The sequence below is a fragment of the Gopherus flavomarginatus genome, chromosome 1 (genome assembly GCF_025201925.1).
Source record: "Gopherus flavomarginatus isolate rGopFla2 chromosome 1, rGopFla2.mat.asm, whole genome shotgun sequence".
Taxonomy (NCBI): Eukaryota; Metazoa; Chordata; order Testudines; family Testudinidae; genus Gopherus; species Gopherus flavomarginatus.
Window position 1 is genome coordinate 267,748,407 of NC_066617.1, and position 26,160 is coordinate 267,774,566.

The 26,160-nt window shown below is 41.1% G+C and overlaps 1 protein-coding gene across 1 annotated transcript; it reads left to right on the forward strand.

Moving 5' to 3' along the window:
- Positions 1 to 542: 542 nt before the first annotated feature.
- SLC10A2 (solute carrier family 10 member 2) lies at positions 543 to 17,030 on the forward strand. The gene is made up of 6 exons (XM_050937522.1): positions 543 to 937; positions 8,398 to 8,516; positions 10,207 to 10,295; positions 12,731 to 12,906; positions 15,204 to 15,361; positions 16,870 to 17,030. The coding sequence occupies exons 1-6, from the start codon at positions 543 to 545 to the stop codon at positions 17,028 to 17,030; spliced, it is 1,098 nt and encodes a 365-aa protein (XP_050793479.1).
- The last annotated feature ends 9,130 nt before the right edge of the window (positions 17,031 to 26,160 follow it).

The following is a 26,160-nucleotide window of genomic DNA, read 5'->3' on the forward strand; positions in this document are numbered from 1 at the left end:
TTTTGTGCATATTGTGTAGTAAATTCAATCCATGGGCTTTAAACTTGCAGTTTCTCATACTTAAGAGGATTGCTCATCATTCCCGAACCCCATTGACTTCAAAGGGGTTCTGTGCATGGGGAGCAGTCCAAACTCACGCAAGAAATGGAAAGACTGATGTGATCATTCCTGTGGATCTCACTTTGTGTTAAAGCTATTTAACAAACCTAGCTCACGCTTTTAAATATAAACACGATTGCTCTTCTGGTGTGGAACTAAACATTATGGCATGAATAAATGATTAATTAAAAGTTTGCCACTTCAAAAAGATAGCACCAATTATATATACCTTTGTGACTCAGCACAATACTAGACCCTAAACTGGTAGAAACTGAGTTCAAGTATTTATTGCTCTTTATTGCCTCTCATGACATTTAAAAAGAACTACCAAGAGAAGAGCATTTGCAGAGGGCTTAAAAGTTTGACCTGCATGAACTGCGAATTTCTTTATTTTAAAACATAGCAATAGTGACTTTGAGAAGTTTAATTTTGGCAACTTCAAGATGACGACAGCAAACTCAACCACAAATATTTCATACTGTTCTGCAAATGCCACCATTTGCAATGGCAATTCGTGTGTTACACCTGATGACAATTTTAACCAAATTTTGAATGTAGTTTTAAGTACTGTCCTAACAATCTTGTTGGCATTGGTGATGTTCTCCATGGGCTGCAATGTGGACATACACAAATTCTGGGGACACATAAAAAGGCCATGGGGCATATTTGTGGGCTTCCTCTGTCAGTTTGGAATTATGCCTTTGACAGGATTTGTGCTGTCACTCATCTTTAATGTGCTTCCTGCTCAAGCTGTTGCTGTGCTGATCATGGGATGCTGTCCAGGTGGAACATCTTCCAACATTCTAGCATATTGGATAGATGGGGACATGGATCTAAGGTAAGAGCATTACTTCTCTAAAGGAATTACTTTCTTTTTTAAAATTACCCATTAATCTCTTTGGAGCAGAAATGAAGGATGGGTCAGTGTTTAGTGCAGTAGCATAGGATTTGGGACAGCCAGGTTAAGTTTTCTTTTCTGTCAGATTTTCTGTGTGACCTTGAGCAAATCACTTAGCCTCTCTGAATCTTAGTTCCTCATCTGTAAAAACTGGGATAATAGTACTTCCCTAACTGACAGGGGTGTTGTGAGGATAAATACCTTAACAATTGTGAAATACTTTGAGATCTACTGATGAAAAGTGCTGTATAAGAGTGAAGTATTATTATTTAGTACACTATGTATCTGTTCAGTTCCATGCACAATGGGGCTCTGACCTGGTTGAGGCTTCTAGGGACTACTGCAAGATAGATTTCATAACAATTAACTTTATAAAGAGAGATCTATAATCAATTGTTGTTCTAATGTCTCGTTAAATAAATCACCAGTGGAAATATATTTATCCATCTATGTGTTCTTCACAATGGCTAGATTTGCAAAGTTTTTATCCAGGATCCAAATTCATCTGTAACAATTCTGTATGCATCTGGCATGCATGCAAAGTTTTCAAAGAGTGTTTTGTAGGATATAAGCCATAGCCTACTTACTGGTTGCAATCAAAACGCTTCTTTGTGAGTGTGATGATCTCAGTGGCAGGTCACTTGGCTGCAACTTCAAGCTGCTGTAAAGTCAGAAATTGTGATGTGTCTGGCAGCTGACATGTTTGCAGACATCAAATATGTACTCAATGTGAACGCTGCTCTTGATGCAAATCCCAAGACACTTATTTTTTCCATCATTTAGCTCTAACAGCCTCTAAAAAAAGAGCAATTTTTTTTTAAAAAACTGATTAGCTTGTTCTAAAATAAACAAAAAAGTTACTCTACTTCCCACAGAGTAACATAAATTACAGCATGCGTCTACTTCATCATATGCCAGTCTGAAATAGCAATGGAAAAACTAATAGAAGTAAGAAAGATGGAGAGCTAAGGTGCATAGATGAAGAATTTTAATATTTGTGGTTTTAATAAGGCATTTTACCACACTGCAAACAGTGTATTTCTTTGTAACATACAGGTGTTAATGTAATATGTGGTTTTTAATACAGTCTGTAATCAGCTGTGCTAATCACCAGCTTTCTTGCTCTGGAGAGAAGACCTTGAAATATTATAAATTGCCAAGTACTTTATTTCAGTAAAGCACTGATCAGGCAAAACCACAAAGGGAAGGAAATTCAGCAAAAAAGGCTGAAATTCTGTTTTGATCTCGACCCATTTTATCAGGGTAGAACAGTGTATGTAGGGCCAAATCTTGCTTTCACTGATATCAGTGTAAATTCAGAAGAACTCCATTGAAGTCATGGGCGTTAATCTGGATTGACACTGATGTAAATAAGCACAGGATCTGGCCTTTTATTTGAGAGAGGAAACTTCTATGACCCTTACAAAGGGAAAGATAAATACCTACAAAGGGAATATTCCCCAGGTAGAGACTTTAACCCTGAGACTTCAATGGGCTTTCAATCAGACCTTTAGGGTATATCTACATTGCAAAAAACAAACCATAATCGTGGCACTGAGTCCAAGTTTTTAGCCCTGGAGCCCAAGATCCCACAAGCCCAAGTCCTCTGACCCAGGCCAGCTGTGGGCCTTTCATTGCAGTGTAGACATACCCACAGCGACCATTATTCAGGGCCCTGAGGATGAGGGTTGTGTAAAGTAGGGAACAATGTAGGAATCCTCATGCCTGGTAGAAGAATGACCACATGAAGGAAAATATTGCAGCCAGCACTGCAATGCAAAAACCGTGCATGTCATACCACATGAGTGGCTGGTCATTAAACAGATGATATTTTGTTTGTTTACACAACAAACCACCCCAAGTGTGAAAGGGCCATTGCATTCTAAGTCTTACTTCAGGGTGCAAGCTGATCACCAGCTGAGGGCAGAAATAAATTTCTGTCCATGACATACTCAGAGTGAGTATATACCTTCCTCAGAAGATCACCCTTAGTATAGAATTATGATTATTTATTTGTATTACCATAATGCTTAGGAGCCCCAGTCATGGACCAGGGCCCCACTGTGCTAGGTGCTGTACAAACACAAAACAAAAAGATGGTCCCAGCTCCAAAGAGCTAACAATCTAAGTACAAGGCAAGAGACAACAGATGAATAGAGACAAGGGTGTACAAAGAAACAATGAAACAAACTTGGTCAGCACAATAGAAAGTAGTCAACACACCACTGAACACTCAGCAGCTTGTCAAGGGTTTTTTAGGCATCATAAAAAAGGAGAGTTTTAAGGGGGCTTTGACAGGGGATAATGAGGTAGTTTGTGGATGTTAACGGGGAACACTTCCCAAACACGATGGACAAGGCATGACAGTGCTTGTTTGAAAATGGGCAATGGATACTGGCATCATAGGCCAATCACAGGCTGGAGTGAATGCGAGATACGTAGAAGGGAGATAGGCTGCAAAGGGTCTTGAAAGCGAAGACAAGCAGCTTATGTCTGATGTGGGTGGATACAAAGAGAGGTGTGCCATGGTCAAAGCTACAGGCTAGGAAAATAATCTTTGCAGGAGCATTCCAAATGGATGTGAACAGGGGAAGATTGCATTTGTCAAGGCCAGAGAGAAGGATGTTGTAGTAATTGATACATGAGATGATGAAAGTTTAGATAAGAGTTTTAGCAGCCTGGATGGGTAAGAAAGGCCATATCTTAGAGATGCAGTGAAGAAAGAATCTGCAAGATTTAGATATAGTCTGAATGGGAGGACCTTTAGAGAGTGCAAAGATGATGCAGAGGTTACAGGTCTGAATGACAGACAGGATAGTGGCATTGTCTGCACAGATTGAGAAAGGAGGTGATGGGAGGATTTGAAAGGGAAGAAGAGCTCTGTTTTAGCCATATTTATCTTGAGATGATGTCTAGAAATCCACAAGATGTCGTAAAAGAGACATGCCACAATAGAAGTTCAGACAGCACAAGACAGATCTGGGGTAGAGATGTAAGTTGTCAGCATAAAGATATTAGGTGAATTTGTGTTTGCGGATGAGATTACTCAGAGCCAATATGCAGAGGGAGAAGAGAAGACGACCAGAACAGAGCCCTGTGGAGTCCCAACAGAAAGGTGGAGAGAGGATGAGGCGACTCCTCCGAAGGATATGCCAAAGAAACGATTAAAGAGCGAGGAGAACCAAGAGAAGACAGTCAAGGAAGCCAAAGGAGGGCAAGATTTCAAGAAGAGCATGGCTGACTGTGTCAAAAGCAGCTGACACAGCAAGGAATGAGGCTGGAATACTTGTTCTGAGCTTTAGCTAGGAAAAGGATATTAGAAACTTTCGCGAGAATAGTTTCCGTTGAGTGCCAGGGGCAGAGGCAGGTCTGGAAAGGGTTGAGGAAGTAAGTGGAGGAGAACAGCTCCAAACAATGATCACAAACAGTTTCAATGAGCTTAAAGAGGAAGAGTGAGAGGAGATGGTAGTTGGAGAGGCCTGGGTAGGTTTTTTAAGATAGGAAAGATGAAAGCATGCTTGTATTGTGAGAAGAAAGAACCAGAGAAGGGATGTTAGGGAGAAAGGCAAAGCAGGAGGTGAGAATGGGCATGAGGGAGGTCGGGAGATGGGCCAGTGATCTCACCAACTCAGCTATATACAAAGAATCCCCTCTTGCTGCAGACATCCCTCCTCCTCTATTGGAGCGAAGGGCTTGAGGCAGAGAAGGGACAGACTTTGAGGAATAGTAGGTTGGCCAACAGAGAGGTAAACCCATATCATCCCCTGTAACAAAGCCCAAGACCTAACTCCATCTTTTACATGGAGCCCTCCAACTGGAGCCTCTGGGCAGCCATAGCCAAAGGGCTAAAGTGAAGGGCCAGAATCAATGTGAAAACACAGGGCTTCCACATGGATGGTCCTGACCTCTCATGGATCCCTCACGTTTGGAGGAAAGTCCCCATGGCCTACTCTGTTGGCACAGTCAAGGATGCATTCAGATTTCTGTTGTAGAATTATCTTCCAATGGGGTTACCACAGGAGAGGGAATTTAGGGCCAGGCCTTTATCTACACTGCCCATGTGCCTGAGATTCTCTTTGTTACACACCTACCTTTTCCCTCTACCTTTTCACCCCAATGGTAATCACATCTCTTTGACAAAGCCTATCAACCCACACTGCAGTGCTGATTAATCAAATGACTGAATGCCTTAAACAGAAAGAACAACTTCTAAAGCCTTCACATTTAAAAACAGAAAGATCCATGAACAAATAAGGAAGCAATAAGTCTCATGCAAAGCTTCACTATTCAACTGCACTGCTTTTCACTGAATCCATCCTCCATCCTTTGGCCTCAACCCTCCAATGTGATGAACATGGAGAGACCCCTGACACCTGTGTGGTGCCCCAATAACTTCAGTGGGGCCCCCCGAGGACACAGGGTTCCACCCTTACACATCAAGTTGCAGAATATGGCCTTTGTTGGCTATTTAGGGCCTGATCCAAAGCCCACTGAAGTCAAAGAGAGCTTTAGATCAAGTCCCCAGACTAGAAGCTTTTGGGGACAAAGACTTTAGGCTGACTTCTGTCTTGCAAAGAACCCAAGGTACTATATATAAAAATAAATAATATTCTGGAAATTCCTATGAGTACCCCACGGACAGTATATTTTTAAACTGGTCTATGTATCTTTTTACCAGAAGCAGTGTTGTCATGATGTACCAAGTAACAAGGTGGTGTCGATTTTAATAATTAAAGACAGTACACCACTATAAGCTGAAGTGTGTCTCTCAGCTCCTGCTGATTCTATGGGAGATCCTTCTGATTTGTTTTCATATTTCTAGTATTTAAAGAAAGGAAATTATAAAACAATACCTTACATTAATATTAACAAAAAAAACTGCTTATTTACCATTGAGCCTACCCTTTGGGCTGACATTTCCCCCTTTAATTTCTCTCTTTGCATCTAAGTACCAAAGGGGCCAAGTTACAGGATCTGAAATATCATATGGTATTAGATAGTATATCCTATGATATACTGTACATCACCTGGGCAGGCAGTGTGGTTCTGTGGTGAAGGCACTGATGCTGATCTAACTGGCTAACCTAATTGCGATCACATGCCTGACTAATCTAATTGCCTTCTATGACGAGATAACGGGCTCTGTGGATGAGAGGAAAGCAGTGGATATGTTATTCCTTGACTTTAGCAAAGCTTTTAACACAGTCTCCCACAGTATTCTTGCCAGCAAGTTAAAAAAGTATGGGCTGGATGAATGGACTATAAGATTGATAGAAAGATGGCTAGATCGTTGGGCTCAATGGGTAGTGATCAATGGCTCCATGTAGTTGGCAGCCAGTATCAAGCGGAGTGCTCCAAGGGTCGGTCCTGGGGCCAGTTTTGTTCAATATCTTCATTAATGATCTGGAGGATGGCGTAGACTGCATCCTCAGCAAGTTTGCAGATGACACTAAACTGGGAGGAGTGGTAGATATGCTGGAGGGTAGAGATAGCGTACAGAGGGACCTAGACAAATTAGAGGATTGGGCCAAAAGAAATCTGATGAGGTTCAACAAGGAAAAGTGCAGAGTCCTGCACTTAGGATGCAAGAATTCCATGCACTGCTACAGACTAGGGACTGAATGACTAGGCAGCAGTTCTGCAGAAAAGGACTTATGGATTACAGTGGACGAGAAGCTGGATATGAGTCAATAGTGTGCCCTTGTTGCCAAGAAGGCTAATGGCATTTTGGGCTGTATAAGTAGAGGCATTGCCAGCAGATCAAGGGACGTGATCGTTCCCCCCATTTGACATTGGTGGGGCCTCCTCTGGAGTGCTCTGTCCAGTTTTGGGCCCTACACTACAAGAAGGTTGTGGAAAAATTGGAAAGAGTCCAGCAGAGGGCAACAAAAATGATTAGCGGTTTGGAGCACATGACTTATGAGGAGAGGCTGAGGGAACTGGGATTGTTTAGTCTGCAGAAGAGAAGAATGAGGGGAGATTTGATAGCTACTTTCAACTACCTGAAAGGGGGTTCCGAAGAGGATGGATCTAGACTGTTCTCAGTGGTACCAGATGACAGAACAAGGAGTATTGGTCTCAAGTTGCAGTGGGGGAGCTTTAGGTTGGATATTAAGAAAAACTATTTCACTAGGAGGGTGGTGAAGCACTGGAATGGGTTACCTAGGGAGGTGGTGGAATCTCCTTCCTTAGAAGTTTTTAAGGTCAGGCTTGAGAAAGCCCTGGCTGGGATGATTTAATTGGGGATTGGTCTTGCTTTGGGCAGGGGGTTGGACTAGATGACCTCCTGAGGTCCCTTTTAACCATGATATTCTATGATTCTATGATTTCAGAGTCCTTGGTTCTATTCCCAGTTCCATAGCCTGCAGTTTGACCTTGGGGAAAAAAATCACTTCACTTCTCTTATGTCCCCTTTCAGTAAAATTGGACTAATACTACTTACCTCCTTTATAAAGGAATTTGGGAGCTACTGATGAACAGCCGTCTATTATTACTAATTACTATTATTACTAAACAAGCTGCAATAGCATGCATGGGTAAGGAGCCAAATCAAGGTTTCCCAGATAAAAATAATTGGACATAAGGTTTATTCTAGTTAGAAACTTACATACAGCCAATTCCAGGACAGTGCTCCAGCAATTAAGAGCGAGTTTCTGTAATACTTTACACCATGAGTAGACTTATTGATTTAGTGAGCCTAATGTGACTAAAACTGGCAGAATCTGGACAGAAGATGGGAGTACATAAAGCTTACCGGATCTCTCTGCTCCCATCACCTCCACATGCTTAATTCAGTGTGAATCCCCATCAGATAATCTCCCAGTCAGTTAACCATACCCTTTAGCTCGCCTAGGTTACATCTGCATTAGGGATATGGGTCAAGTCAAATACTTGCACTCGCTTGAGGAGAGCCAGCACAAATATAAATAGCAGTGTAGCTGCAGCAACATCACAACTTAGCCACGCCACGTACGTACCCACAGGATTCAGGCAGGTTTGTACTCAGCACAGCTAAGCTGTGCCTCCAGTGCCTGTACTACTGCAGCGACACTATGATTTATACTCCTACTATCTCAATGAGAGCTGGCACAAGTGTGCATACATGAGCTGGAAATCACATCCCTAGCTTGTAGTATAGATGCAGCCCTAGGCACAACAGAATAGTTTAAGGTGAAGATTCCACCTTAACTGGAAATAGTTCACTTTTTTTTTCAGGATAACATGGCACTCTAACATTTCTTCAATTTAGTTTTTTTGTGAATTAATATGCAGGATAAATTGACTGCAGCCAGTAGCATTTCCTTCACCATTTTTCATAAATTATTAAATTGCAATAAGAAAATGGGAGACTCTGTTGGAGAGTATAAAATGAACTATAACTTTTGCCAATTTCCTTGCAGTATCAGTATGACAACATGTTCAACATTGCTTGCACTGGGGATGATGCCACTTTGTCTTTTTGTCTATACCAAAATGTGGACAGACACTGAGTCCATCGTAATCCCCTATGACAGTATAGGTGAGTCAAATCAATGTTTTCTTTCTCTCTTTCTCTCTCTCATATCTTTCTCCTTTAGGAAGCAACTATCTTTGTACCAGCAGCCTACAGTATCCATTCTGACAGAGACTAGGGCATTCCGCACCTTACAGGATGGAGCCTTACAGCCATTACTATCTGTACTATTTATAAAAAGAGTACAGATATTTACCGTAGGGTAACAAATTTCCTTTGTATCACTCATTTCCTGCCTCACTCATTTCCTGTCATTGACATCTACAGTCTCATTATGCTGCTGTTTTGACAGACTTTATTCAAGATATTCACTAGGAATTCGGAACTTTTCAACTGGCCTCTAACTGATGGCCAATGCCTTCATTTCCTTTTTCTGCAAAGACGTACTGTATTTATTCTTCAGTCCAAACTGGACAGTCGCTACGGAAAAGGATAAACGGACACAAATCAGATATTAGGAATGGCAATATACAAAAACCTGTAGGAGAACACTTCAACCTCCCTGGCCACACTATAGCAGACCTTAAGGTGGCCATCCTGCAGCAAAAAAAACTTCAGGACCAGACTTCAAAGAGAAACTGCTGAGCTTTAGTTCATCTGCAAATTTGACACCATCAGCTCAGGATTAAACAAAGACTGTGAATGGCTTGCCAACTACAAAACCAGTTTCTCCTCCCTTGGTTTTCACACCTCAACTGCTAGAACAGGGCCTCATCCTCCCTGATTGAACTAACCTCATTATCTCTAGCTTGCCTGCATATATATACCTGCCCCTGGAAATTTCCACTACATGCATCTGACGAAGTGGGTATTAACCCACGAAAGCTCATGCTCCAAAATGTCTGTTAGTCTATAAGGTGCCACAGGATTCTTTGCTGCTATATCCTTTGGGGAGATGTTGTAAGGATATAGAAAAAAACAGGTATAGAGATTTGCCCCACTTTTGGATAAATATCTGTGCCATTTTTTGTAATGGCTGCAGGGCATGGGACTGCAAGGTGCTGAGTGCTGTGGCCCTGATCCAGCAATGCACTTAAGCACATGCTCAGATTTAAGTTAGGTTGCAAATCTGAAACCTAAAAGTAGACAATGGGCTCCACCAGCAATGGAACTTAATTTGATTCAACAGATGAAACCTCACCTGGCCAGAGAAGAAAGGACAACTGAATGCTTGAGGTCAGTAGGGCTACTCGTGTGTTTAGGATTCAGCACTTAATGTCCACTGGTTTAGGTCCCGGAATCTGTTCCCTACACAACAGTGAAGTCACCTTCATATACTTAAATTTCAGCTCCAAAAGAGAGTCATGTAAATCATTTGTGTTCCTAATATCAGCATTGGGAAAAATGCCCACAACATAAGAAGCTCTAATATGAGTGCTGCTATGGCACAGTAGTAACACCTGCAGGCAAAATGCACGTTTAATACCACAGTAAACAAATGGTACACCACACTAAAATAGCTGTATGCTTTTTTACCCTGATGAATATATATGTCACCACAAATACCTCACAAGGTTTCTGAAGATAGTACAATTCATATTCTTATGCTTTACATTACGCTCTGTGTGTGGATGTCCATGGGTATAACCAGAAACTTACCTACAGCAACCTGCTATTTAAACATATTCTCATTGTTCAGTGTCTGTTTTCTTATTATGACTGTTCTCTGTTAAATGTTGTTTGTTCTTATTTTCAGGTATTTCACTAGTAGCCCTTGTAATTCCTGTTTCAGTTGGAATATTTGTTAATCACAAATGGCCCCAGAAAGCTAAAATTATACTTAAGGTAAGATATGAAACTTTCATATACTGATCTGAACCATTGCTCATTGCGGGTCAGGTTATGGCTTCAATGGGACTACTCAAAAATATGTTTCTACTCACAACAAATAAGAAAATCAGTAACTAGCTTCATGATAGCAATGAAATTCGCCATCTAGCAACATGTTGCTCCAATCCTGAACAAATGCGTGCGAGTTGCATACACCATTATAAATCAGCATTGTTCAGTGATTTCACATGTGATTTGGTGTTAATTGAAATAGATTATGGACCCTATCCTACAAGGTTCTCATTGCTTCTGAGAGATGCTGAGTACCCTCAACGCCTACTGATCATCATTAATTAATATACATATTTTCTCATTAAAATAATCCTTTTTGATGAATAGTTATTCCCCTTAATATTTGTCATCCTTTCAGTGATATCAGAGCTCAATATAATGTTTCTCTTTATGTCAAATTCCTTTTCTTAACATATTCATTTACTGTGCTATATTTCAAAATCTACTCATAGCTATTTATAAATTTGGACATGGTATATTTTTGGACCCAAAAGACTTGACAATTGCGTACTAAAGCTGGTAGTTTTCTTTTTTAAAAAATACCTTGGTAGCAATAAATGGAAGTTTCAACTTTCAGACATGTTTACATCCTACACATAAACAGAAGGTGCATAATAAATAGTATACATGCACACTTTGCTTTGTGTAGGCCAGTGAAGGGTCAAGAATAAGTCAAGGGCAATATGAAGGAGACAAAGCTAACAAGGTTTGGTTCAAATAGGGGGAATGGGTACAACTAGAATTTACTAGAATGAAATCAAACCAGATTTGCACAGCTGGATGCTTTTCTCTTCACTGGAATAATCTGGCTATTAGCTCATCCCAAACCAAAGCAAGAATAGTCACATCAACTCACTTTTCTTGCAGGCCTGGGCCAAAGACCATTGAAATCAGTCTTTCCATTGAATTCAATCAGAGCTGGATCAGCCCCATAGTCTCTATGGTTGAATAATTCACTCCATCTGAGTCCAGCTACATAACCCCAAGTGTTCTCTGACAGTGTATGCCATCAGGGCAGAATTTCTCCTCAGGAAGAGATTTAACCTTTTCGATGCCAAACACAGGATGGGATCTCCACACATCCCATCACAAGGACCTAAATTAAGTTTTCAGTACTACAAAAAATAAGTAAAGAAAAAATTGTAAATATAAGTTGTGAAAAGACAATCATTCCTTTGGAGACTATTGCAGTAAGAATTTAAAGTGGTGTTAAAATTTTGACTCAAAGGATTTCCTGGTGTCCCCACACATTGCTTTTATTGTTAACTGCATATCTTACAATTACATGTCCTAATACCTTGTTTCAGCATATCTTGCTGTAATGGGGTTCACAAACCTCGTACTGAGCATAGCCAGAAAGGTGAACAGAGTATTCCCCATTTCAGAATACCAGGCTAACAATATGCAGTACAACTGATAGAACTACTTGTCATGGAGGCAAGCACCCACAGCTGGGAAAACAAACCCATCTATAAAGACAGCAGAACAGAGGGTGGAGGGAAGGCAGAAAGGCCTGGTACGGTAGAAGGGTATCAGCCCAACACTAGGATGCGTCTAAGGACAAGTCTACACTACATCGGCATAGCTGTGCTGCTGTAGCACGTCTGTTAAAGATATGCTATGCGGACAGGAGAGCTCTCCCATCGGCATAATTACTCCACCTCCACAGGAGATGGAAGCGATGTCAGCAGTAGTGTCTCCCGCCAACATAGTGTGGTGTAAACAGCACCTCAGTAGATGTAATTTATGTCACTTGGGGTGGGGGGAGGTCTTTTTCACAGCCCTGAGAGATGTGTTACATCAACTTAAGTGGTAGTGTAAACCAGCAGTAAGAAACTGACAGGGAGACAAAGGAAGACTGAAAGCACTAGAGATTCGTGGCAGGAAGCGGTGGCCAGCACATCCCTCAGCCCGCGCCGCTTCCCACAGCCCCCATTGGCCTGGGACAGCGAACCATGGCCAGTGGGAGCGGCAATCAGCTGAACCTGCGGACGCGGCAGGTAAATAAACCGGCCTGGCCCGCCAGGGTGCTTACCTTGGTGGGCCACATGCCAAAGGTTGCCGATCCCTGGTAGGTTAAGTTGATGGACCAGGCTAATTTGAAATGAATAGAGGCAGACCAGTTAGAAGAATACTGGGACCTCCAGAGACGCTGCCCCTAGAGCAATGAATATTTGGCCTTTGGAGTATAGGCAGCTAGGTTTCATACTATCTACTGCAGCTTTTGTGAACCATTAACGTAAACCCTTTCTTTTTAAATGTAAAACTTACTTCAATGTGATTAAAAGAAAGATATGTTTGTGCGTGATTAAATCATGGTGATCTACTTGATTTAGCCAAGGTTTATTTTAAAAGACAACCCTTTTTAATCCCTTCAGGCAGGTTCCATTACTGGACTAGTTCTCATATTGATTGTTGCCGTAGTTGGAGGAATATTGTACAAGGGATCCTGGATTATCAGCCCTCAACTGTGGATCGTTGGAACCATATTTCCAGCTGCTGGCTACTCTTTAGGTTTTCTTCTGGCTCGCATCGCTGGTCAGTCTTGGCAAAGGTAGAGATTGCTCTGTTATGTAGTGTGTGTAATCTTATTTCAGTCATAAAAGAAAATTGGCCCAAATGATGCTTATATTTAGTGATTAACCACTAACTCACTCTTAAGAGCTAGTTATGTTACGGAGTCACAACCCACAACTTGGTGTATACATCAAGTTGCAACTTTTGTTCTGAACACTTTTTGTTATGGTTTCTGGCTATTCTTTAGTTCCACAAAGCCTTCCTGAAAGTGGTTGGGTGTCCAGTAGAGTTCCCTAGGAAACCCAGATGTCTGTGCGCCTGATGTTTTAGTTTGCAACCACCTTTTTCCTTCACAATAGAGGTCTTGCTGTGACTGACTTTCAGCTGGAAGAGCAGCCTGTCACCCAAATGTTGACAAATCAGGAGCCATCACTGCATATCGACCCCCTACACACCTGCATACATGTATTTGTCCACATCTTTCTGAAACTAGAACTCAGAACTGGACACAATACTCTAGCTGAGGCCTCACCAGTGCACAGTTGAGTGGGACAGTTACCTTGCAAGAATGATTAGCCTTTTTCATATTGTTGACCCCTACTCATTTTGTGATCTACTATGCACATGCATACATAGGCTCACATCCCTTTCAGCAGTGCTATCCCCTACCCAGTTATTTCCAACTTTGTAGTTGTGCTTTTGATTTTTTTCTTCCTAAGGTAATGCTTTGCACTTGTCTTAGCTGAACTTCATCTTGTTGATGTAAGACCATTTCTCCAATTTGTCCCAGTAATTTTTAATTCTAATCCTGTCCTCTTAAGTGCCAGCCTGGTGTCATCTGCAGATTTTATAAGCACACTCTCCACTGCACTATCCAAGTCATTAATGAAACTATTGACTACTGGACCCAGGACTGACCCCATTGAATTTTACTATGTAAGTTCTCTCAGTTTGACAGCAAACCATAACTATCCTTTGAATCTGGTCAATCAACTAGGTTTTCATTCACCTTGTCATTAATTTCTTCCGAGCCACATTTCCATAGATTGCTTATGAGAAAGTCATGAGAGACTGCATTAAAACCTTACTAAACATCAAGATATTACATCTACAGTTTCCCTGCACTCCTAAGTCAGTACCCTTGTCAAAGAAGAAAATTGGATTTGTTTGACATGATTTGTTCTTGACAAATCCATGCTGGCTATTCCTTATAACCCTATTATCCTCTAGGTTCTTACAAAGAGATTGTTTAATAATTTCTTTAGTATCTTTCAGGTATCCAACTTGGGCCAACTGGTCTATAATTACCTGCATCCTCTTTGTTCCCCTTTTTAAAGATAGGTGCTATGTTTGTCCTTCTTCAGCCCTCTGAGAACTCATGGAAGACAGGTGAGGTCCCAAAGATCATTGTTAATGGTTCTGAAATGGCTTCAGCTAGATCCTTAGGTACCTTAGGATGAATTTCATCAGGCTCTGCTGATTTGAATACATTTAACTTATTTAAATATTCCTTAACTTGTTCTTGGGCTTCCATTCCTTTCCCCTTGATGTTAATATTAATTGTATTAAGCATCTGGACAGAATTAACCTTTTTAGTGAAGACTGAAGCAAAGTAGATATTAAACACCATAGCTGCCTTGATATCATCAGTTATTAGCTTTTTTGCTGCTAAGTAGAGGATCTACACTTCATCTTTCTCTTGCTCCTCATGTATTTATACAACCTCTTCTCATTGCCTTTTATGTCCCTTGCTAGATGTAACTCGTTTTGTGCCTTAGCTTTTCTGATTAGCACAAGCATGTGGAGACATTCTTTCGTATGCATCCTTCGACATTTATCCATGTTTCCACTTTTTGTATGTTATACCTATACTAGGCAGTATGTAAATTCCCCTCATCCCACTCTTGTGGCTACGTCCTACAATCTTCCTTTACTTGATCAATCTATGCTATGTCATTTGCAAATAGTTGGATATGTCATATGCTGTGAGTCACTAATAACGCCCATGAAATCCATAGACTCCTGCTGACTTCAAGGGGCATACCTTAAATTCCCTGGACAATTCTCTAAGCGTGGGCAATGAGATCTCACCACATGAAAGATGTTGAGAAGAAAATCCTGCATTGCCACAGTGGTCTCTGTACATTTGTGAAATGGGTCATTTCCAATTCTCACATTTGATTGAGTTCTGTGACTGGATTATGTAAACTAGATGGTTCTTTTCTGCCCTGTTGTCTGTGATTGTATGTCTCTTACATTCCTTTGTATTCTTTCAAAGTTACATTGGCACAATAGAGTACCATATGAAATTTTTCTTTTTATCATTCTCTTTAGATGTCGTACAGTAGCTCTAGAAACAGGTATGCAGAACACTCAACTGTGTACAACTATAGTCCAGCTCTCCTTCACCTCTGAACAGCTTGCACTGATGTTTACTTTTCCACTCATCTACAGTATTTTCCAGATAGTGTTTGCTTTAATATTTGTAGGAGGTAAGTCACAGATATCTTCTACTATACTAATAGCTTTATTATTAGTATTTATTCCTTGGGGTCCAGAGATAATGAGACAATTAGGAATACAAAAATACAATATTAAATGATAATTCAAATAATGTGTCCCCATTGTGCTAGGCACTGTACAAAAGATAGGAGATATGGGCTTCAATTCTGCATTCTGGCTAGGCCATTTACTCCAGCACAAAGGGGCTCTAAACATCTAGAAATAGCTATCTGGGAATGTCCCCAATTCAGAAGCATCCCCTGGAAGGCATGCCAAGGGTATGACTAGGGTAGGAAGGAGGTACACTAGCACAGAACAGATGTGATTGGACCTAGTGCACTCCAACTATTCTGAGAAGTTGCAACAGCCCATACAGGACCAGGACAGTATAAACTATACCTGCCCCTGCTGCTACTCTTTTCTACTTCCTGTATGAAAGATGTTTTACTGTATAGGGCACTGAACTGGGACTCGAGTGACCTGCATTCAGTTTCTGGCTTGGCCACAGACTTCGTGTGACCTTGGGCAAGTCACCTAGTCTACTCTGTGCCTCAGTTTCCATCTGTGAAATGGGAATAATACTTCACAGGGATATTGTAAAGGTAAAATCCACTAATGAATGTAAGCAGTAGACATACTGTGATAATGGCCATAGATAGATATGCTGGAAGTGTAGCTAAAGTAAGAGCTTCATCCCTCTTCCTCTCTTTTTACACCATATAAATGGGTCAGTGCAACATAAAGGGGTGGGGGGGGCTAAAAAGGGAAGGCAGTGTGATCTCATGGATAGTGCACTAGCTTGGGAGTCAGGAGCCCTGGGTTCTAGTTCTCAATCCACCAGTGGTCAGCTGCTCTTAAGTCACTTCACAGCTAAGTGCCTGGATTTCCTCATTTGTAAAATGGGAATAATGATACTACTCTCCTTTTAAAGCTGCTTGAGAGCTAATGATGTTATAAACTAGCTAGATGGTGGTGGTGGTATTTTAAGTTTCAGGTCTATCCAGGGGAAGATACTTCCAACCCAGACATTATGAAAGACAGCCATCAGGCTGCCTCCTCATTAACTCCTGCCCCCAGAATCCAAGAGGTACAAAAGTGTCACTTAACTATTCTTCCCCCACTCCTTCAGCTCCTGCACCAAGTACAGTCCAGTCAGAACTGAGAATTGGTACCATGGGAATTGCCTGAAGAAGCCAACATTCTAAATAAAATAAATAAATTAAAGCCTATAATCCACTGGATGATCAGAAGACAGTCAAATTCCCAATGCAGTGCAAATATTTATCTTTATTTCAGATATACTTTTTTCCGGGATGGGTTACTGTTGACAGACTTTTGTTTAAATAGCTATGTTAAACATTAAAGAGTAGCTGGATCTACCTTTTATTAATATTAGGAAAGTAAAAGCCTTATAGCACCTTATAGCACTAGCTTCTGTGTCTTATTATAAATTTCTGCCTTTATTGTAACATATATATATATATATATTGATTCCTAGTCTATTACTTGCACAAAAGATTCTGTAGCACACCAAAGACAGACTTCACAGAACCAACAAGTGAAATTGAATCGACACCAGAAACTTATACCCAGATGAATGGAGGATTTACATCAAATGAAAAAAGTACAAGAAACATGAACGACGCTATCATCTCCTGACATTGTATAAAAGAGTTTCGCAACGATTGACTGGTGAACAGTTTCTTTGTGGTTTTGTGTTTTAATTTTTGAATGAAGCTTGCACCACCAGGATACAAATCTAGGTTTGACACTAATTTGCTACAATATTTAGTGTTCCATAATTGTCCATTTGATCAAGGAAGGACAGAGTAAACCTAGAGGAAAGCTGAGCAAAATTTCAGGCATAAGTGTCCTTCCCCCCACCCCAACGTAAAAATGAAATGACAATCCAAAGAGCAAATAATTAGACAAAATTTCATTTTGGTCAGCATGAGCAGCCAAAAACATTGTATTGAAATAATTGAGTGCCATTATCAAGGTATGCAATTTGTTGTTTTTAATCTGACATATTTGCTGTTTATCACAATAGGCAGATCATATCAGGACCCTCAAATTCCCTGTGTTTCCCACAGACATAGGGCTTAAAGCGAGTTTATTTCTCATAGTCTTGGGCGAGGGGGGGGGCAATGGAAACCACACAATTTCAAGCCATCTCTTACAAGAAGTAACAAAAGGATTAAATTTATACTAAAGCTATTATTTTAATAAGTAAAAAATGTTTCAATTTGTGCCTATATTCACTACAGTAAAAATTTTCATGTCTTCAGTTTAGGTCAATCAGATATGAAGGTGCCTGGTATTCTGGTGAAATCAGGAACTTAAAGATTTATATTATCTAAACTATGGACAGTAATTGTGAATAAAAATGCACCTATTTATTCCTGAAGATTGGAGGCTACTGTTTGAAAATCTGCCCCTGAATGCCTGAATGATCCGAGTTCAATTCCAAGAAAGCACAGTAAATCTGTAAACCCCAAACATATTCAATAGTCCAAATTCAACAGTCCTTATGCAAGGAAAACATACATTTTAGAGCCAGTTAAAGGTTAGTTGAATAAGGACCTCAAGAATGAGCCAAATATCAACACGTGGAAACAATCACTCTTTTTCAGAGACTGGTTAACTCAAGGAAACATATCTATGCGTTGTAAGTTCCCCACCATACACATTAAAGCACTTTATATTTTCTAACCAAAATATACATTTTGCAAATATAATTTAGGTAAGGAATTTAAGCTCCAGCCATACAGTTTTTCACCATTTCAGAAACATGCTCAGTATCAGAGTGAATTACTTTAATGTATTAGATGTGGAGGAAAGGGTCTTAAAAATCATTCATCACTTAGCAAAGTGCTGGGAAGCCTTAAGTTGTATTGATTTGGGAGTTGAGTGCTCCTAACCTTCTAGGAAGTGCTCAGCATTGGCGTGAGCTGGCCCATACCACCACCTTCACTTTTATTTAAACAGGCAGGTGCTCCGCAGCCTAATATGGAGAGATCATAAAACTGAAAAGAAACTCAGTAAGCAAAAGATAAGCATTTAACTCCAACAGTTGTGGGAAATGTCTTTGGACTGGATTGTGTTCCCCTTGGGTCAATGGAAGTTCTACTATTAACCTCACATGGGTTAGGGAGCGGTCTTCATGTTTGTTCCTGTTTAAACTGCGGAAGCAAGGCAGAATTCAGCTTTGCTCATATAATATTCCTTTCTGCTTTGTTAAAGCTAGAACCACCTCTGAGCTTTTGAAATGAAAATTTTCTGTACATTCTTTTAATGTATTTTAAAAAATATTAAGTTTCATAATTTGTCTTGCTTTATCACATTAAAGCATGCGTCACAGGGTACACTCACTGCTGAGATAGCCTCCTCCTGGTGGCTCTGGGAATTAGATCACTCCAGGTCCGACACTCACTTTTGTCATCTCGCCCTCACCACAGCCCGCTTGGACTTCACATATTTCCTCTTTGTGACTCAGTCCTCCAGCCAGGTCATTATGTAGTCCTCCCCTGCCAAGGTATCAAAGTTCCACTGGATCAGCTGTATTCATCCACTCCTGACAGTCTTCCAATCCACAGGTAAGTGCTGTGCTACTTTCCCAGCAGCTGGTAGAGGAACCCAGACCCACCCACAGCTCCAGGTTCCAATCCAGGGACCCTATGTCTAGCAGCAACTATGACCTGCTCCCAGACACTGTTACTATTTCCCTGGGCTTTTTTTTCTTTCCTCTCTGCTCTGTCTTCTGCCCCACTCTCTGGATTTACCAGCCCAAACTCTCTCCAACCAGGGAATAACTGCAGACTAAACACTATAACCCCAAACACACCTCTACCATAGAGTGAATGCAGAGTACTTCCCCTGTAACCAGCTTCTGCTGCCAACTTCCTGGTTTTACACCAGCCCCATCTGTTCCTTCTCAGCTAGGCTGAGAAGACTTTCAAGCCTTCAATCAGGCTTCCAAGCCCTGACTGTCCCCCAGATGCAGCTTATCAGGTTAATTAGACTAATTTAACCTGCTCTGCCTTGGGTATGGAGTGGACACCATGCCCAGTCACAAACAGATATGTGTGTATATAAAAACTGAACGAATGTTTGTAATTTTGGTCACTGGAGTAATTTGAGATGGAAAGAACCCAGCCTGAATCCCAAGACCTAGGAGTTTACAAAAAACCCTCTTCTTACTTGTAAAATTAACGTTTGATATGAAAATAATTAGGAGACAATGAACATGGAACACTATGATGTCATGTTTTACAGAATCACATTTCAGAGCAGAAGTTCACTTTAAGTTCTATGAGCCAGATCCTCTGCTTAATGTAAGGGGACTGGAGGCAGTGGGGGGGAGTTGATTGACCATCTCCCAGTATGAAAAGAAAGGGAAAACTCAGATTGACAGTCCTCAGGGGCAATGGGGAGAGGTCAACACTCCAGATCAGCCTGATTGACAGGGCAGACAAGCTAATGAGGGTATCAGAAGGCCAGGGGTCCTATTCTCCATGTGGCCTGGAGCTGCCTGGGACAGAGTGGTGCCGAGTTAAGGAAAAAGAAGGTGCCTGGGATGAGCTGGGATGCTGTGCAGGCCAGAGCCAGAGGAGCCCTGAGCTGAGCAGAGTTATCCTGTCCAGAGTCAGAGAAGTAGACCAGAGAGCATATCCATGCTGGGAGCCATAGTAGCCAGGGACAGAGGCACAGCCCAGAGAGTGGTGCTGGAGGTAGAGCAGTGCTGGGGCTGGAACTAGGGCTGGAGCAGTCTGGAGCCAGGTGCAGTGAGCAGCTGGGAAGAGTGAGGGGGGATCCTGGACAGAAGACCCAGAGCAGGGAGATGAGCCCAGCCAAGAGACCTTGCAGGCCAGACATGGAGGGGGATCATAACCCCAACAGGGTGGAGGACATGCTGGGAAGAAGGGCCCTGCATCCTAGAGCCTGAGGGCATGTGGCCACCACCAGAGCAAATGTCCGACCTGCAGCATCCCTGCAGCACAGCCAAAGGGCCTGGCCAGGAAGCCTGGCACATGTGAGGAACAGACTGTGAACTGCCCTTACATTCCAGAGAATGTTGGTTGTGATGTCCCCATGCCACAGAGCGGGGTTATATGTGTTCCTTTAACCTTTCCCATTTTTCTCTTATTTTTTAAATTCTTTGCTGAACTACACATAAAGATCAGTCGGCCAGGGAAGCGTACAGTGCAGAGAGAGCACCCCGGAGTGGGGACACCCAAGCCCCTGCCCTAAGTGACAAAAAAAAGATTGGGGCCAAGCTCCCCAGGAGTCCTGGGCCCAGCGTTGTTGTGGTTAGGAGGACTCTGCCACACAAGAGAGTGGAAGGGGGAGTCCTCCAGGTCAGGCAGGCCTCTGGGTAAAGGGAGTGGGAGTGAGGACTCAGATCCTTTTGCTAGCCCATTCCACCAGGGGAGTATATAAACCATAAAAGTTCCCCGCAATAGCAGGACCTTTCCCTCACTTACATTTAGGCTGCTTATTCCACTCCAGCAAAGCAATTGGAAAGTAAGTGTTACCACCTAGTAGCAATTTCTCTAATATAAGGACAATTCCTAGCTGGCTTAGCCTGCTCTACCCTATTCCCTTTCCCAGCCTCTAGCATAAAGGTCATGTCAGGGAAAGGGAGCACGGCTGGAGCACCATTGTTTTCTGACAATCCTCATCTGTGGAACAGCTGTTTGTAGGGGGGGAAGAGCATTGGACCCATGCACAATTTAGAACATCTCTCGGTCTGTGCCGCTTCCCACAGCCCCCATTGGCCTGGATCGGTGAACCATGGCCCGTGGGAGCCAAGATCAGCCAAACCTGAGGATGCGGCAGGTAAACAAACGGGCCCAGCCAGCCAGGGGCTTTCCCTGAACAAGCAGTGAACCGGCTTTGAGAACCACTGTTCTAAGTTGAATCAGCACCCACCCAACTCCAGGATCTGTAGATCTGTAGAGCAGTTCTCAAAGATGTAAATCCCCATTTGTCCCCCAGCTGACTATCTGGCCCAAAAGCAGTAGATAAAACTATAGAAAATTGAATATATTTCCCTGATTAAGGGTTTGAAGTTTAGCATAACCATTTCCACTGAATCAACAGTGGTTGGACTCAAATAGACACACAGAGCTCCTGGCATATGGTAAGTTTGTCAAAGTAAGACTATGCCAGGAACTGAGGAAAGAGCCTTAACAATTATATGCTGTTGACATTCTAGTAGTTGAAGGCACTTAGTGGCTTCTGTGAGTTAATTAGTATCTCACAGAACTGGAACCAAAGTTAGGTGAAAATCATTAGAAGGGTATGGGGGTGGGGGTAGAACCTAGTAATTGTTTCCCCCAGTACCCTGGTCTAACATTGCTACTATGAAGATGCATTGAAAAGATGACTGTCAAAAGAAAGCTATCCCATATTCATTCCTGATGAAGAACTGGTTGCAACAACAGCATGTCATAGGATACTTACATTTCCCATATGCATTCAGGCATTCCTTCAAGAGTTTACCCCTGGAAAGATGGCAGAAAAAATTATTAAACAATCAGTTGGTAAAGACCTAGCGGATAATAAGGAATAGCTAGCATGGATTTGTCAAGAACAGAAGATATCAAATCAGTCTAATTTTCTTCTTTGACAAGATTACTGGCCTAGTAGATGGGGGGAGCAGTAGATATATCTTGACTTTAGTATGGCTTTTGACATAGTAACACATTCTCATAATCAAACTAGGGAAACATGGTCTAGATGACATTAGTATAAGGTAGGTGCACAACTGGCTGAAATATGATACCTAAAGAATAGTTGTCAATCGTTTGCTGTCAAACTGGAAGGACACATCTACTGTAGGCCCACAGGGATCAGTCTGGGTCTGGTACTATTCAATAGTTTAATTAATGATTTGGATAATGGAGTGGAAAGTATGCTTTTAACATTTGTAGATTACATCAAGCTGGGAGGGGTTGATAGGCTTTGGATGCCAGAATTAAAATTCAAAATGACTTTGACAAATTGGAGAATTGGTCTGAAATCAACAAGATTAAATTCAATAGACAAGTGCAAAATACTGCTACACTTAGGAAAGAAAAATCAAATGCACAACAACAAAATGGGGAATAACTGGCTAGGTGGTGTACTGTGGAAAAGGATATAGGGTTATAGCGGATCACAGATTGACTGAGTCAACAATGTGATGAAATTATGAAAAAGGCTAATATCACTCTGGGGTGAATTAACAGGAGATTTGTTTGTAAGACACAGAAAGTAATTGTCATGCTCTACTTGGCACTGGTGAGGCTCAGCTGGAGTCCTGTGTCCAGTTCTGGGTACCACACTTTACGAAAGAGGTGGACAAACTAGAGAGAGTCCTGAGGACAGCAACAAACATGATAAAAGGTTTAGAAAATGTGACCTATGAGGAAAGGTTAAAAAAACTGGGCCTGGTTGGGCTTGAGAAAAGAAGATTTGGGGGGAAGTGAAAACAGTCTTCAAATATGTTAAAGAACACTGTGATCAATTGTTCTCCATGTCCACTGAAGATAGGACAAGAAATAATGATCTTAATCTTCAGCAAGGGAGATTAAGATTAGGTAGTAGGAAAAACTCTCTTACTATAAGGGTAATTAAGCTCTGTAATAGGCTTCCAAGGGAGGCTGTAGAATCTGTCTTTGGAGGTTTTTAAGTACAAGTTAGTCAAACACCTGCCAGGGATGTTCTAGATTTACTCGGTCAGCAGAGGGGGCTGGACTTGATGGCTTCTCAAGGTCCCTTCCAGTCCTACATTTCTATGATTCTTTTACACAAAGTTGGGCCAGATTCATTCCATCCTGGTGCTACGCCATTAACTTTATTGAAGTAACACCAGGGATGAATTTGGACAATTTTTTTTTCCAGCTGTACCTGATTACGTCACATATCTCTTATTTTAGACCCAAGGTCACCATTGCCCCATGCTCAGTTGAAGATGTGGGTGACACAGAATTACGTACAGTTACTTACCACCAGGGACTTAAGGTTGTCTGTTGTGAATTTTGGTTTGCTTTCTTTCTTTGTTTCCTAGAAGTATTGCCAGCTGTGATGCTAGGCAGTACTTCATTTAATAATATACATGATCATCATTTAAAATTCCAACCACAGCATGCAATTATTTTTTCTGAAAAAAATTCAGAATCTAGCTGTACTGCAAGTTAAGAATTGTCATGTAGTAATTAAATGGAGGGAACATAGTATGCTAAGAAATAAGAATTAAAAATATAGCCCTATTTGTTAGGACTGAGAGAAAAACTGTATGCATTCCCATTTCATCACTAAGACCATCAATATGTTATAAGACTATTGTGAAAATATGTATTAGATAAGTTTTAAACCACATATACTCAGCAATCTAGAAAAGCACTTAATGAGGTATTTTGGTTTATAAAGTGAACACTGTATAGGTATTTACAAACCTTTCTAACTCATTTTTATTCAATAGTCATTACTGGCTTTAAATAATCTATGGAGCGAACACAGATTTAGTCCTACAATAAAAATCCATGTTTTTAAAGCTATTGATCATGCATTAAGAAGGTGAATTTTAAACCTCAGTATACAAACCATTTTATGTATTCATTTCTTTTTTAAAGTATTGCAGAGGAACAACGTACATTAAGGACTAAGCACCTGATAAATTTCTTTTAACCACAGTGTCTTACATTTTAAACCTCCAAAACTGACCCCAAAACAAATCTTTTTTCAGTTATCTTTATTTTATAAACAAACCAGTTTTTTAAATGACTAAAACTATAGGGAACTGTCTGGCTCAGAGTACTGGTAATGTTGTACGTAGCCTTCCACTAGTAAGAACTGAACGTTATTAATAACTAAGCCCTATCTGGTGGCCTATATGAAATGAGTTTGTGATTTCAGTCCAATTAGGTTATAAAGTCAGAAAAGCCAGTGCTATAACTGATACTAATTGATATTATTTTTGGCAGCCTCAGCAGAGAGGCCTAGTGTAATGAATTGATGTGCTACAGACAACAGGCTTTATTACTGTGTAAATCACACACACATGGGGAGCTGCAGCTCCAAAAATCACAGGCTTCTATTACTGGTAAATGGTCCTTGATCTTCTTTGCAAACCAGCCACATCACTCAAACGCTCATAGAAACAAGTACATTACATTAGGACTGCATCAGAATGAAGATTAAACTAACCTCTCATTAAGCAGCAGTCTTGCCAGGCCAGGACTGGAAACCAGTATTGGGAAGAGGCCACTGCTGCTTCTTAGACTGACTTATTCTGTGCATAGAACTTGAACTTCCAAAGCTTTCAGCTAAGCATTAAGTTTACTTAAAAATATAAACAGATTGAAGCAAAAACAGTTAGTGGCCAGATTGGTTGCCAAATTTCATACCAGAGTATATGTATATGGCTAAGTCATAACCCCCAAAAGACATGTAACATAATGAATAGTGATGCTATAATAAACAATATTATAAAAAAATCTACTGCCACTGGCTCAGTATCTATTGAGTCTATTTTGTAACTGGAGTCTATTTTGTGTTATATGGTATGCTATTATGAGCCTGCGCATTTCACAGAAGAGCTCCTATAAGGTAAAACACCTTTACCTGTACCTAGTGATACCATCTTTCATTTATCCTGCTGTATAACCATGATCATAGTAATGGACATTAATAACATACAGCCAGATCACAGCTGACCCAGAACCACACAAAGAGGATCCTCTCTGCAAGCTAATCATCCTCTTCAGAAATAGAGTGCCTCCACAATACCACACTGCTCCCCCAGGATTCTGGGTCAGGAATCCATGCCTGAAGAGAGGGCAGGACAAAAGGGAATGGGGGGTATGAATACCTTTGGGAAAATCCAAGAAAAAGTTAATTCACCTTAATTTTTCCTCTCTATGATATGAATTTCTTCCTGTGTTCCAGGAGCATCTGTCATTTAAGGAAACCCTGGCAGTGTGTTTCCAGTAGAGACATTCTCCAGGGGAACAGGGTTGGGGGAAGGGTTCCAGACATTCTGTGGACATATGGACCTCTGCACAAATGCCCCGTGTTTCTTGCAGATCCTCCATGATTCACAGCGCCTGGAAGCTTAACTCCCTGCTCCTTCAGGGGCCGGACCAGGGGGAGAGAAATACGTCCCATGCAACAATTACAATTCCATAAGATTATGAGTTTTCCTCCCACAGGGCACTTCTTGTGAGATTTTGTTTAAGAATTTGGGCAATATTCCAGAGTCTAGTAAATATATTATTAGAATGTTATTTTAAAATGAATCATGTAACTTTAACAAGCTTTACCCAGCCCAATCTCTTTGCACAGAAGTATCTACAAAGGGTCTTCAGAAGGACCATGAGTAAAATTCACTGAGGACGTTGAAGGCTATGAATACACAGATAAACAACACAGAGACTATGCATAGCTAATTTTGCTATCTATGGCCTTGATCCAACACCCATTAATAAAATCCAATATTGTCAACCCTAAGCACTTGAAAATCATGAATCAGGCCCCAAAAAAGTAATGGGATTGCTTTAAAATCATAATACTGTGTGAATAATAAATTTGGGGATGGGTTTTATTTGCCTTCTGGGCTTTGAGTATTTAGGGTTCATATTTTCTTTTCTCAGCAATCATGAGGAATAGAAATTTGCTTTAAAAAAGAAATCTGAGATCCTCATAAAATCACAGGATTCCAGGAGCTGTGGGTTTAAGAAAAAAAACACCAAATATTGCAAGGCTTGAGATAAAATTGCAAAAGTTGACAACACTGACTGGAAAA

What these genes read in the sequence shown, in the direction of transcription:
- SLC10A2 (XM_050937522.1), top strand. Translation starts at nt 543, where the DNA reads ATGACGACAGCAAACTCAACCACAAATATTTCATACTGTTCTGCAAAT. An exon ending in GATGGGGACATGGATCTAAG is followed by an intron (nt 938 to 8,397) that starts GTAAGAGCATTA and finishes ATTTCCTTGCAG; the next exon opens with TATCAGTATGACAACATGTT. An exon ending in AAGCTAAAATTATACTTAAG is followed by an intron (nt 10,296 to 12,730) that starts GTAAGATATGAA and finishes TAATCCCTTCAG; the next exon opens with GCAGGTTCCATTACTGGACT.